The 14,782-nt window shown below is 39.7% G+C and overlaps 1 protein-coding gene across 1 annotated transcript; it reads left to right on the plus strand.

The window, feature by feature from the left end:
- The first annotated feature begins 13,509 nt into the window (after window positions 1–13,509).
- LOC132043711 (uncharacterized) lies at window positions 13,510–14,380 on the plus strand. Its single transcript, XM_059434172.1, has 2 exons — window positions 13,510–14,014; window positions 14,070–14,380. The coding sequence occupies exons 1-2, from the start codon at window positions 13,510–13,512 to the stop codon at window positions 14,378–14,380; spliced, it is 816 nt and encodes a 271-aa protein (XP_059290155.1).
- Window positions 14,381–14,782: the final 402 nt, after the last annotated feature.

Genomic DNA, 14,782 nt, shown 5'->3' on the forward strand with positions numbered 1-14,782 from the left:
GGATTTGGTCAAAGAAAGGGCATTGACTTTGACGAAATATTTTTTCCCGTTGTGAAAATGTCCTCCATGCATACAGTCTTCGATTTGATTACTAGTCTTGATTTGGAGATTGAGCAGATGGATGTGAAGACTATTTTTCTTCATGGTGACTTAGAAGAAGAGATCTATATGGAATAACTTGAGGGCTTCAAGGAAAAAGGTAAAGGAAATTATGTGTCCAAACTTAAGAAGAGTCTTTATGGATTGAAGCAAGCTCCCAGACAGTGGTACAAGAAATTTGAATTTGTTATAGGGGAGCAAGGCTATAAGAACACCTCTTCATATCATTATGTGTTTGCACAAAGATTTTCTGATGATAATTTATCATCCTCTTGCTATATGTGGAAGATATGTTTATTGTGGGCAGGAATGCTTCCAAGATTGATGAATTGAATAAACAGTTGAGTAAGTCTTTTGCTATGAAAGACTTGGATTATGCTAAGAAAATTTTGGGCATGAGGATTACTCATTTCAGAGATGAAAGAAGCTTTATTTGTCATAAGAGAAGTACATTGAACGTGTACTATAACACTTCAACATAAAGCGTGCTAAGCCGGTTAGCGCACCTCTTGTTGGTCACTTGAAATTTAGAGAATGGCCAAAATTCTCTATTCCTCTGCCATCGGAAGTTTAATGTATGTAATGGTATGCAATAGACCAGATATTGCTCAAATAGTCGGTGTTGTTAGTAGGTTACTTGACAATTCAGAGAAAAAGCATTGGGAAGCTGTGAAGTGGATACTCAGAGCTCAGATGAATGCTTGTGTTTTGGAGGATCAAATCCAATTTTGAAAGGCTATACAGATTTTGATATGCAAGTGACCTTGCTAAAAGAAAATTAACTATAGGATATTTACTAACTTTTTCAGGGGGAGCTATATCATGGCAATCCAAGTTGCAGAAGTGTGTCACACTCTCTACAACTGAAGCAGAGTATATTCTTTGCTACTGAAACTGGAAAGGAGATGATATGGCTCGAGAGATTTCTTTAAGAACTTGGATTGCAGCAGATGGAGTATGTTGTCTATTATAAAAGTCAGAGTGCAATAGACTTGAGTAAGAACTCTATGTACCATGCAAGAGAAAAACACATCGACGTCAGATATCATTGGATGCATGAGCAGGTGGAGAATTAATCGTTCCAGTTCAAGAAGATTCACAAGAGTGAAAATTCTGTGAATATGTTGACCAAGGTTATTCCTAGAGACAAGTTTCTAGTTATGAAAAGAACTTATTGACATGAGCTTTATCTGAGAAGACGGAGATACCTTCTTCAGGTGTATGGAACTGGAGAGGGAGATTTGTAGGGTCCATCCCATTTTTAACCATGTGAAAGAAGAGGTTTGGTAAAAGCAGACCATCCAAAATCTAACTTAACAAAGTTGTCTGGAAAGGAAAGTTAGAAAATGAAGGTTGGTTACTATTTGTGATGTCATCAGTGACATCTTTTAGATGTAATTCATCCCTATAAAAGGGAAGCTTTCCATCAGTTGTTAGATGCCGAAAAACATATAGAGTGTTTGAGAGTAGGGAGAGACCATAGACTGTATAAGAAAATAGTCTGTGAAGAAAAATAGAGTGTGAGAGATTTTGTAGTAAGGTGGGAAAATCAAAAGAGAGTTATTTCTTTTGAGTGTGTAGTGGTTTTAGGAGTATTTATACTCGTGACTACACAATGTTATTAGTACTATAGTGATATTAGTTTCTTCTGTTGGCCTGTGATTTTTCCCTTATTCAGAAGGATTTCCACATAAAGTTTTGGTGTCATTATTCATTTTTTCTTGCTAATTTAACCATAACTTAGTGTTCTGCGCTTATCATGAATATCGTGAGTATTATTTTTGTGGGTCTATTTTATTACCAAAAAGTTATTGAATTTCTGCATTTTTGATCTTATTAATTTGGAATCTGAGCAACAATTTGAATACACCAACCATTATGTTAATTGAAGTAGCCATTCTCCTAATTGCATCTGGTCCTCAAAATGACCATGTCTGCAACTGTGATAGCCACTACGCAATTGCCTGGCTAGCCTCGCAGCTGCGGTATCACAATTGTGAGGTCATTCTTGCAAAAGCAGTTGCACCAAAAAGAACTGCAACATCTTTGAAACGTGATCTTTTGCCTGAAACTGACCCGAGCCCCTTGGCCTAACCGAAAACATCCCGATAAGTCCTAAAACACTAAATCTACCTATAAAAAGTCTCAAATCAGGGAATTGATTCAAATACACAAGATGAAGAGTTGAGATGTTATAGGGCTGCTACACAGTATTAACGATAAACTATAATAACATATTCATGAATTATAAGTATGAAGAATTCAAAGGGATGTTAAGAAATAAAAAGGCATGAATGAAAAATTCAAAAAATAAATACATAATGGAAATCAATTTAACAAACAAGCACATCAGCTTTGGTTGCCTCTGTAACACTCCATAAATCCGGGTTATATGCGAATATGTTAAATTGGTATTAATGTCATTTTAGCCATATGAAGTCCCATCGGGCTGAACTTGGGTGGAAATAGTGGTTTTGAAATCAAGGCGAATAATGAAGTGCATAAGATTCGATAGAATCGAGTAAGTTATTATAGGTCTTCCTTCAAGCCTGATTTCATGAAAATCCATTAGGAATTTGAGAAAACTTAAGACATGAAAGTTGTAGCCCTTTGAAATAACTTTCCATTCATATAAGGTGGAGGCAAAACTAAGCTCTGTGCTAGGAGTTACACTCATTTTACTAAGCATTGTCAATAAAGTTGAAAAAACATAAAATTTTGGCTAAGTATGAAATGGACAGGGGAGTTCGCTCCAAAGCGAAATCTCACCGTAGCCCTTACTCAGTGAGCTACTGGGTCCAAAAGTGAAAAAAATATAATAAAACCGACTAAGTGTATTTTAGCCGGGTGAGCTCGCTAAGCGAAGCCCATGGCGAGGTCACCCCTCTCTTTGGAGCTCACTCGGCGAGCCAGGTTGTCAAAATGCCCCGTGCTATACATTTAACACTTAACTCAAAATTTCATTTATCAAACATTCGAACTTCCTAGAAAACCCTTGAAGGATGATTTTTCTCTCCTCTCAACCTCCCATGTCAAGGTAAGAACATTTCATGATACGTCATTACGATTACCGTGAACCCGTCCGTAATCCATGAACACCATGCTTTAAATTTCATGGGTTCTCAATTACAAGTCATGAACCAATATTACTCTACTCCATGAATCTTACATGTTTCCACGTTTTCATACAAGTTATTTTATGTATCTATATGCATGTCATATTATACTTAGAAATTATGTTTACAAGTTATGTTATACAAGTCATGGGCTTTTCATCCAACCATGTTCATATTCATGTTTTTGGGAGCTGCACAGATTATCGAGAAGGTTTAATACCTAAAACTATGTAGGCCAGCATAGGATAAGGATCATTTCACCCAGTTAGGACTTTTGGGTAATTAATGGATCCATTCATATCATGTTCATGTTTCGTATTCTGGTAAGGTACGAGATGGCTTAGCTGACAGGGCAGAGATCAGACGCCACGTAATCACGTGGTTGTTACATGTTATTTATATTAAAGCTTTCCCAGTTAAAATTATTTACTCATGTTATATTATATTCATGTCAGATGTTACCCATGTTCATGTGCCGCTTGCAGTTTCAGTTTCAGTTTTGTATTATTTATGTAACCATGTTTATTGATTTGGGGCTGCCCATTCCGCGAGCACCCCACTTAAAGGTCTTTCATTCAGTTTTTTTTACATACAAGTACAATTTCAATGTACTTACGTTCCCATTTCCAGGGGCCTGCATTTCAAGATGCATGTGCTGATTATTAGGACGACGGATCAGCTCGCTAGGATTCCACAGTATCAGCTAGTTGGTAAGCCCCACTTACTCCGGGGCGTTATCATTTATTTCTCAGTAGTTATTTTATTTTAGACATTCAGGTCCCAGCAATAGTTCAGTACTTTCAGATTCTTGTTAGAGGTTTCATATACTAGTCAGTATGTCAGTGTCAGTATTCAGTTATTGTTAGCCTTGTGGGCTACACCACTATGTTTTCAAACCATTTTTGCATTTATGTTTTGACAGTTTTTCATTATTATTATAATGACTCATGTTATCTATACTATCCACCTTTTAATTGTCCTATGTTGATTCAGCTAGCTAGGAGGTTCGCTCGGTCACATACAGTCCGACAACGAGTGTTGTGTTACCTTCAGGCTCAGGTTCAGGGCGTGGCAAAGCTTGGTATCAGAGCCCATGTTCAAGTGTCTTAGGGAGTCTATTGACACCGTGTCTAGTGCGGTCACCTTTATATGTGCGTGTGCACCACATATGTAAACATTTGACCACCAATACATTCAGGATTGTCTCACTTATTTTATACTCTAGATCATGCATTTAGAGCAGTACTTTCAGTAATTCTTCTAACTCGTGTGTATCACGTATTTCAGAAAATGCCTGCAAAAAGGAAGTACACCAAGAGAATGTTAGCCACTAGGCAAAGGGCTACTGTTGATGCTGCCTGAGAAGTGAACTCTCAGACTCAGGGAGTTCTCACCAGTGCTTAAAGACTGGCATCGGATTCTGTGCCCCTGACTGCTCCCTCACATACTACTGAAAGGCCTGCGAAGGTTTATACTCCAGTTCCGCCGCCTAGTTCCATTGACATGGATGTTAGGAGTTCTATTCAGCTGCTCACCCAAATTGTTGGCATGTAAGCTCAACGTCAGGGAACGGCTCCAAGAACAGGTGTAAATGGGGGGTCATCCAGTTCCAGGACCCAGGAATTTCTGCGTATGAAGCCTCTACTGTTCATAGGGTCCAATACGGCGGAGGATCCGAAAAATTTCATTGATGGGGTTCAGAAGATTTTTCGTGTTATGCATGCTACTGAGATAGAGGCAGCAGAGTTGGCAACTTATCAGTTGCATGACGTTGCTGATATTTGGTATGAATCGTGGGAACAATCCCGAGGGGAAAGTGCATCTTCTGTGACTTGGGATGAATTTACAGATGCTTTTATTAACCACTTCCGGCCGCTAGAGGTCAGGGAGGCAAAGACTTATGAATTAGAGAGCCTCAGGCAGAATAATATGAGTGTGAATGAGTACTACCTTAAATTTGCTTCTTCGGCCAAGTATGCTCCGCATATGGTCCCCGATATGAGGGACAGATTTAGGTGATTTGTGTTGGGTCTTATACCGCCTTGTACGATAATGCTAATATCGCTGCTCAGAATAAAGTCATGACTATTACCAAGATGGTTGCTTTCGTACAAGGTAATGAGGACAGAATGCAAGAAGAAGAGGCACTACAGAAAGAGAAGGGCTGGGAGTTCAGCAAGAGAGCTAAGTCTGCAGGTAATTTCAGCCATGGGGGATCTCAGGGAGGTAGAGGCAGACAGTTTTTAAAAACTAGGTCACCAAGACCAGTTTCTTCTGCAGCCAGTGCACCAGTACCGAGGTTTGGGTATGATCAAAAGAGACAGAGTTTCAGGGCAACAAGCTCCCAGTCTCAGGCTAGTGTGGGTCAAAAGACTTATGATAATCCAGTCTGCAACAAGTGTGGAAGAGTCACGGAGGAAAGTGTCGCATGGGAATAGATGTATGTTTTGGGTGTCGCTAGAGGGGTCATTTTCACAAAGATTGCCCATCAGCGAGGCAAGGTACGGGAGGTAATGTAGCTTAGTCCACAAATTTAGCAGCTCCTCAGAATTTTCAAGCCCAATCGGGGTGTTGTGCAGTTAAGTTTAGTAAAATGGGCGGAGGCCAGAACCACTTGTATGCAGTAGCAGGTCGTCAAGATATAGGCATGCGCAGATGTCGTCACAAGTATATTAATAGTTTTCACTTTTGACGTTTATGCCCTTATAGAACCAGGATCCACCCTATTAAACGTAACCCCGTTTTTTGCTGAGAAATTTGGGATAGAACCAGAAAAGTTTCATGAACCTGAGTGTCCACTCTAGTTGGAGAGTCAGTTATAGCTGGACGCATTTATAGGGGTTGTTAGTTAGAGTCTATCACCGCAGTACTATAGCCGACTTAGTAGAATTGGAAATAGTAAACTTCGATGTAATCATGGGTATGGATTGGTTGGCTTCATGTTATGCCATAATAGATTGTACAACCAAAATAGAAAGTTTTGAGATTCCTATTGAACCAGTCATAGAATAGAAGGGCAATGCAGTAGTACCTAGGAGTATGTTTATTTCCTATCTCAGAGCCAGAAAGATGGCTCCAAGGGGTACATTTATCACTTAGTCTGAGTCAGGGATACAAATACCCAGACCCCAACTCTCCACTCCCTAATCATTTTTAATGAGTTTCCAGAGGTCATTCTTGAAGATCTTCCTGGAGTTTCTTCCGATAGGGAGATTGACTTTGAAATTGATTTGCTTCCCGGCACTAAGCCGATATCTATTCCGCCATACAGAATGGCGACACCAGAGTTGAAAGAGTTAAAAGCCCAGCTGAAATCTTCTTGATAGAGGATTTATTAGGCCAAGTGTCTCACCTTAGGGAGTGTCAGTCTTGTTTGTCCGAAAGAAAGATGGATCTTTGCGTATATGCATTGATTACTGTTAATTCACCAAATTCACCATTAAAAATAAGTATCTATTCCTCAGAATCGATGATTTATTTGACCAACATCAGGGTGCCCACTGTTATTCCAAGATTGACCTCAGATCAAGTTACCATCAGTTGAAGGTTAAGGAAGTTGATATTTCGAAGGCTGCTTTCAGAACACGTTATGGTCATTTTTTTGTCATGTCATTTTGGTTGACAAATGCACCTGTCACTTTCATGGACCTTATGAACAGGGTCTTCAAGCCTTATCTTAGTTTGTTCGTCACTGTTTTTATTGATGACATTTTAGTGTATTCCCATAGTGAGGCAGACCATGTAGAACACCTCAGAATAGTGTTGCAGACACTTCAGGATCGTAATCTTTATACGAAGTTTTCAAAGTGTGAATTTTGGCTGAAATCAGTAGCGTTTCTAGGCCATGTCCTTTCAGGAGAAGGGATTAAGGTGGATTTTCAGAAGATAGACGCTATGAAGAATTGGCCCAGACCCACTTCAGCAACAAAGATAAGAAGTTTCTTAGGTCTGGCAGGCTATTATAGACATTTTGTAGAGGAGTTTTCCTCTATCTCAGCTCTGTTGACTAAGTTGACTCAGAAGAAAGTCAAGTTTCAGTGTTCAAATGCCTGTGAGCGCAATTTTGAAGAGTAAAAAACAAGTTTGACTTCGGCTCCAGTGTTGACGCTACCAGAGGGAACCAAGGGTTCATAGTATATTGTGATGCTTCAGGAGTTGGTCTTGGGTGTGCCTTATTACAGCATGGTAAGGGTGTAGCTTATGCGTCCAGACAACTTAAGGCTCATGAAAAGAACTATCTGACTCATTGTTTACAGTTGGTAGTTGTGGTTTTCACACTTATGATATGGCGTCACTATTTGTATGGAGTTCATGTTGATATTTTCACTAATCATAAGAGCCTTCAGTATATTTTCAAGCAGAGGGAGTTGAATCTTAGACAAAGAAGATGGCTCAAACTACTCAAGGATTATGATGTAGATATCCTCTACCATCCAGGGAAAGCGAACGTGGTAGCTGATGCTCTCAGTTGGCGTTCCATGAGAAGTTTAGCTCACATTGAGGCAGATAAGAGAATTATGACAAGGGAGTTCATCGCTTGGCAAACCTAGGAGTTCGACTTTTGGACACCGAAGACGGTAGAGTTGTTGTTCAAAAAAGGGCTTATTCCTCGTTAGTCGTCAAAGTAAAGGAGAAGCAGTTTAATGATCCCTTTTTATTTTAGTTGAAATAGGGGATTCACAAGCATAAGACAATGGCTTTCCAAAAAGGGGAGATGATGGTACCTTGAGGTACCGAGGCAGATTTTGTGTTCCAAATGTAAATGGGCTCAGAGAGCAAATTTTGTCAGAAGCACATCATTGCAGCTATTCCATTCGCCCTGGTTCTACAAAGATGTTTCATGACCTCAAAGAGATTTATTGGTGGAGTGACATGAAAAGGAACGTTGTAGATTTCGTGGCCAAGTGTCTGACTTGTCAGCAGCTGAAAGCCGAGCACCAAAGTCCTAGTGGTTTGGCTCAAAATATTGATATTCCTTTTTGGAAATGGGAAATGATTAACATGGACTTCATAACAGGTCTACCTTTCTCATCTCAAAGACATGATTCGATTTGGGTGATTGTGGACCGACTTACTAAATTTGCACACTTCTTGCTAGTAAAGACCACAAATTCAGCAGAAGATTATGCCAAGTTGTATATTCAAGAAGTTGTTAGGCTTCATGGGACCCCACTGTCCATTACTTCAGGCCGTGGTGCTAAGTTCACATCGAACTTCTGGAAGTCCTTTCAAAAAGGATTGGGTACCTGGGTAAATCTCAATACAACGTTTCAGCTTCAGACAAATGGCCAGGCAGAGCGCACTATTTAGACACTTGAGAATATGTTGGGGGCATATGTCCTAGACTTTAAAGGTAATTGGGATGATCACCCTCCCCCCCCCCCCCCCCCCCCCCCCAATTGAATTTTATTATAATAACAATTATCATACTAGTATGGTACCGTTCGAAGCTTTTGTATGGGCGAAGGTGTAGGTCGCCAATTGATTGATTCAAACTTGGTGAATTAGACTTGTTAGGATGAGACTTGGTCCACCATGCTATGAAAAATGTCAAGTTAATACAGGAGTCTTTGAAAATGGCTCAAAGTAGCAAAAAGTCCAATTCGGACATGCGTCAAAGAGACTTAGAGTTTGAGGTTGATGATTGGGTGTTCCTAAAAGTTTCACCTATGAAGGGTCTCATGAGATTTAAAAAGAAAGAGAAACCTAGTCCCAAAAATATTAGGCCATACAGATCCTACGAAGGATTGGTCAGGTGGCTTATCGGCTTGAGTTACCACAAGACTTGGTTTCCGTGCACCCAGTGTTTCATGTATCCATGTTGAGAAAGTGTGTGGGAGACCCGTCGTTGGTTGTTCCTGCTAAAACTATAACGGTTAAGGATGGCCTAACCTATAAAGCGATCCCTGTGGCTATTATTGATCGTCAGGTTCGCAAGTTGACGACTAAGGAAGTTGCCTCAGTGAAGGTTTTATAGAGGAGCCAGAAGGTCGAAGAGGCTACATGAGAAACTGAAGAGGACATGAAATCCAGATATCCGCACCTATTTGAGGAGAAAGCTTAAATCATCAACGGTAAATACCTTTAGTACCCATGTCATGTCCCCATATGTATTCATATCCCATGGTTCATGTTCATGTATCCACGACTCATGTCTTATGTACCGATGTTCATGTTTTTATGTAATCATGTCATTTTATTGCCCATGTTTCATGTCATATTTCCTCATGTTCATATACCCACGCCATGTCCAGTCATGTTCTTAACCATGACCTATCAATCTAGGACGAATGATACCAGGGGGAGATAATGTAACACTATGTAAATCCGGGTTATGTGTGAATATGTTAAATGGGTATTAATGTGATATTTTAGCCATATGAAATCCCATCGGGATGAACTTGGGTGGAAATAGTGGTTTTGAAATCAAAGCGAATAGTGAAGTGCAAAAGATTTGATATAATCGACTAAGTTATGATAGGTCTTCCTTCAAGCCTGATTTCGTGAAAATCCGTTAGGAATTTGAGAAAACTTAAAACATGAAAGTTGTAGCCCTTGGGAATACCTTTCCATCCCTATAGGACGAAGGTTAATCAGAGCTATATTCTAGGTTTTATTCCCATTTTACTGAGCGCTTTTGACAAAGTCAAAAGCACAAAATTTTGGCTAAGTATGAAATGGACGGGGAAGCTTGCTCCACAGTGAGACACGAGCTTGCCATAGCTCTCATTCAGCGAGGTAGAGGTTACAAAGTGAAAACAATAAGAAAAGTTGACTAAGTTCATTTTGGCAGGGTGACCTCGCTGAGGGAGGCCCAAGAGTGAGGTCACCCCTCGCTTTGGAGCTAGCTCAGTGAGCCAGATGGTCCAAATGCCCCATGGTAAAAATTCAACACTTGACTTGAAATTTCATTTATCAAACATTTGAATTTCATAGAAAACCCTTGAAGGACGATTTTTCTCTTCTCTCAACCTCAAACATCAAGGTAAGAGTATCTCCACGCATCCTAATCAATCCTAGCGCTAAATACGTGATTCCTAACATGATTCATAAACAAAAACATAGGATTGACAACTGATCCTTCTCCAATGATTCAAAGCTAGGGTTTGGGTGTTTGATGTGCCGTGAAATTATGGCACATTTGATGCTTTTTAACTCTAAGTTTTACTTGTTTTCAAGTGAGTTTTTGTCAGTTTGATGTGCTTTGTGTATGTTGCAGGTATTTAGAAGTTGGAATGCAAAAACAGTTGAAAACAAGGAATTTTTAAGACAAGGCAATGCTATGCACTTGTACGGACCGTCAACATGCTCGACCGTCCGTCAAGCATGTCGTCGATCTACCCTGAGTGAAAGTTCAGAGACCGTGCAAAATTGATATGTAAGGACGGGAAGGTTGACGGACCGTCAACATGATCTGTACATCGACGGTTGAGGTTCTGCAGCTTGATTTTGTCATCTTACCGTCGAAGTGCACCGTCGGCACTGCAAAGACGGTCCATCGAGTTGCAAGCCGACCTAGGACAGGACTAGTTTATTAATTCCGAGTTTTTGACTTGTATAAATACCTGATAGGCTTGTAATTTTCAGACATCTTGAGTTTAAGACTTGTATTGAGCAATTTTGAGTTCTTAGTACTTTTTAAGGGTTTCAAGACTATTATATTTCATTTATCTTCAACTCTCTTTGTAAGTTCAAACAACAATTACAATTCCAATGTCTTGCGTTTTTATTAATTCCATGAGTAACTAAATTCCCTACTAAGGTTATGGACCCAAGGACGGGTGTTTTGCGCATGGGTTTCTAGTTGTGATATATGCATAATGGGTTGTTAGGGTTTGTTAATTTTTCCTTATTCATTGTTAGTTGATAGTTGCAAACATTAGCTTACGCCGTAAACCTTGATTTATTTGGGAAAATAATTAGGGTTTGGAAGGAACTAATAATGAGAACTCAAGGCTTTAAACCTTGTTTAATAAATTAACTTAGGAATAAGAGGAATTTACTTGGTATAATTAATCACTTCATAAACTCTTCTGTATTTGGAAAAATCATAAAGAGATATTGTTCTTAATTATTGGGAAATATTAGGAACTCCATTAGAGATTAAGTGCACTCATACAACGAGCCATTAGAAGTATATCATATTGGAACCCTAAGCATTGCATTCATCTGGCGGGGACACAACCTTGGTTTCTTTTACCATATATTACAATCCAAAGAAATTAGTTAGTAATTAGTCATAAACAACCAACTTTCTACAAATTCATCGGAGTAAGACATTAGACCTAAATAAAGCATTCTATGAGTTTAGTAACCTTTTAACACCATATTTCCCGTGGGATTCAACCCCAATCTTGTTGGGTTACTATATTTGACATCGTCCGCTTTACGCTAATAAAAGGTGTAATTTGAGCGTATCAAATTTTGGCGCCGCTGTCGGGGAATACAGTTTTGAAATTACTAAATAGTGTTTGCTTTGATTGAAGTCTCTTTCTTATTCCATCACACCTTGTTTGCTATTCCTTGTGAATCAGGTGAGCATGGCTTTGTGAAATCAACGTGCAGCAGCTAGTAACTAGGGCGGTCAACATAATGACCCCCCTAATGAGGAGAATGTATTTGATGATCTTATTGCTGAGGAAGACTATGCATCTGCTATTGTTCATCCTCGGGTTGGAGCTGCTAGTTGGAAAATTGACTCCTCTCTCTACCAGTTGTTGAAGCTTAAGGGATACTTTTGGAACTCTATCGAGAATGATCCTCAATGACATTTGCAGAACTTTGTGGATGTATGTGCTCATCACATCCAAAACAATGTGTCACAAGATGCTATTCGGCTGAGGCTTTTCAAATATTCCTTAACTGGAGAAGCAAGAATGTGGTTCGAGAACCTTCCCCAAAATTCTATTACTTCATGGGCAGAGATAGTAGCAGTCTTTCTCAAGAAATGGTATCCTCCTAGCAAGAAAGCTGAAATCCGTGACAAAATTTATGAATTCAAGAACCGACCAGGGGAACAATTATACGAAGCTTGGGACAGATTTAAAGAATATCTGCAAAAGTTTTCGACTCATGGTTTTTTGGAGAACATATTAATGGAGAAGTTCTACCGAGGGCGGGATCATATAACACAGTCAACTGCGAACAATGCAGCTAATGGTTGTTTTATGGATAAATCTTACACTCAAGTCACCAACATACTTAACAGGCTGACTACACACAATAAGGCTTGGCACTCGAACAATGCTGATATTATACCCTACGGGAATGCTATGATCCAGAATATGGTGAAGGAGAATCAGGATACCCAACAGACATTGGCTCAGCTTGCAATGAATATCTCTTTGGTGACTAAGAAGTTTGATGAGAACTAGACCAAGAAGGTAAATGTTTACGAAGATGCTTCAGGTATGCCGAATGGGATGTACTAACTCCACGAGGGTCCATATCACGAGGGACCTCCTATGCAGGTTGAAGATGCTAACTATGTGAACAGCTCTCAAGGGGTTTATCAAAGGCAAAATTACCAAGGAGGTTACCAGAATCAAAATCGATGGAGACCTCAGCAAGGACAAGGTACTTATAACAACAGCCAGGGGAACTACAATAATAATTATGGTAGCGCGAACCAAGGGAACTACAACAACAACAACAATTTTGGAATTAAGAGTTCCAATCCATATATTCCACCAAAGGGGCAATCAAATGACCAAGGTAGTTCATGGATGGAGGCTATGCTTGAGAATGTGTTAGCAAATCAAAACAAGGCTGAGAAGACCTTATATGGGCTGAAATAAATAATGGGATCTCACACAGCTGCTATTCAAAAGATGGAGTCGTAGATGCGTGGTATTTCTAGAAAGCAGCACCCTCCTAAAAAGGGAGGACTTCCTAGTGACACTATTTCGAATCCTAAGAATGGGGAAGGCATGTTGATCGTGTGTTTGCTATCAGTACTCAGAGTGGTAAATTACTCCAACGTGTTGAAAAGAAGGTTATTGATCTCGAGCCAATTCATGAAGAGAAAGAGGTGCAGTCTGATGCACCAATTATTGTAGATGAGGTTCCTCATGAAGAAAAAATTGTTGATATTCCATAAAGTTCGAAGGTGGCTGATGATAAGAGCAAGAAGAATGTAAAAAGGGCTCTCTACCCTTTGACTCAGCTTTTCAAATCTAAACCTCTCTTTCCTCAAAGGTTGGTGAAGAAGAAGAAAGATGCTAAGTTTGAGAAATTCTATGATCAGCAAAAGTAGTTATCTCTGAACTTTCCATTCTTGGATGCTCTCAAAGAGATGCCCAGTTTTGCCAAGTACTTGAAAGACCTGCTGACCAAGAAGAAGACGGTGCAACATGAAACCGTCCGTCTAACTCACACTTGGAGTTCTATTATTTCAACAACTACTGTCCAAAAAAAGGGAGATCCTGGGGCATTCACCATTCGTTTTTCTGTTGGGTACAATTTTGCTCATGCTCTGTGTGATGTTGGGGCGAGTATAAATTTGATGCCATTTGCTATTTACAAGCAATCAGGTTTAGGGATGCCAAGGCCGACTACTATGAGATTACAGATGGCTGATAGATCTATTAAGAGGTCGGTTTGCGTGCTTGATGATGTTTTTATGTGGGTTGGTAAATTTATATTGCCCGCTCATTTTGTGATTCTTGACTGTGCTGTTGATCGGGCCATTCCTATTATTTTGAGGAGACCTTTCCTTGCTACGGGAAGAGCTCTGATGGATTCAGAAAAGAATGAAATAAAATTCAGAGTCAATGATGAGGAAGTTACTTTTCAGGCAAGTAAGGGGATGAAGTTACCAAGTGCTTATGTGAGCTTTTGATGTTGTTGATGAAGCTGTGGAATTCAAGATGGAAGAGGAAAGTTTGGGAAAATCTCTTGCTATGATTCTTGTAAATTTTGATGCTGAAGACATGAAGGGTTATGTAGAGATGGTTAATTCGCTGGTTGGGTTGGTCTCATATTCTTACCACCCAAAGAAGCTTACTCTTGATCTGAAAAATAGAACAACTCCTCCATTAAAGACTTCTATCATTGAGCCACCGAAGCTTGAGCTTAAGAGGCTCCCATCCCATTTGAAGTATGAGTTCCTTGGTCCAAATAATACGTCATCAATGATTGTTTCAGCATTGCTGATTGAGGAGTAGATCGAGAGGCTTGTGGAGATATTGTGTGAGTATAGACGTGTTATTGGTTGGACCATTGTAGACATTTGAGGGATTCTTTCTAGGATCTATGAGCATAAAATCTAGTTAGAGATGGATAGCAAGCCTAATGTGGAACATCAAAGGAGACTGAATAAAAATATGCAAGAAGTCGTCAAGAAAGAAATAATCAAGTGGTTAGAAACTGGAGTGGTTTACCCTATTGCTGACAGTAAATGGGTGAGCCCAGTTCAATGTGTTCCAAAAAAGGGCAGCATCATAGTGGTGCCAATGCAAAGAATGAGCTGATTCCGACAAGGACTGTGATAGGTTGGATAGTTTGCATGGACTATCAGAAGCTTCACACTGCTACTTGCAAGGATCACTTCCCTATGCCTTTCATTG

Source organism: Lycium ferocissimum, unplaced genomic scaffold (genome assembly GCF_029784015.1).
Source record: "Lycium ferocissimum isolate CSIRO_LF1 unplaced genomic scaffold, AGI_CSIRO_Lferr_CH_V1 ctg2764, whole genome shotgun sequence".
Lineage (NCBI taxonomy): Eukaryota > Viridiplantae > Streptophyta > Magnoliopsida > Solanales > Solanaceae > Lycium > Lycium ferocissimum.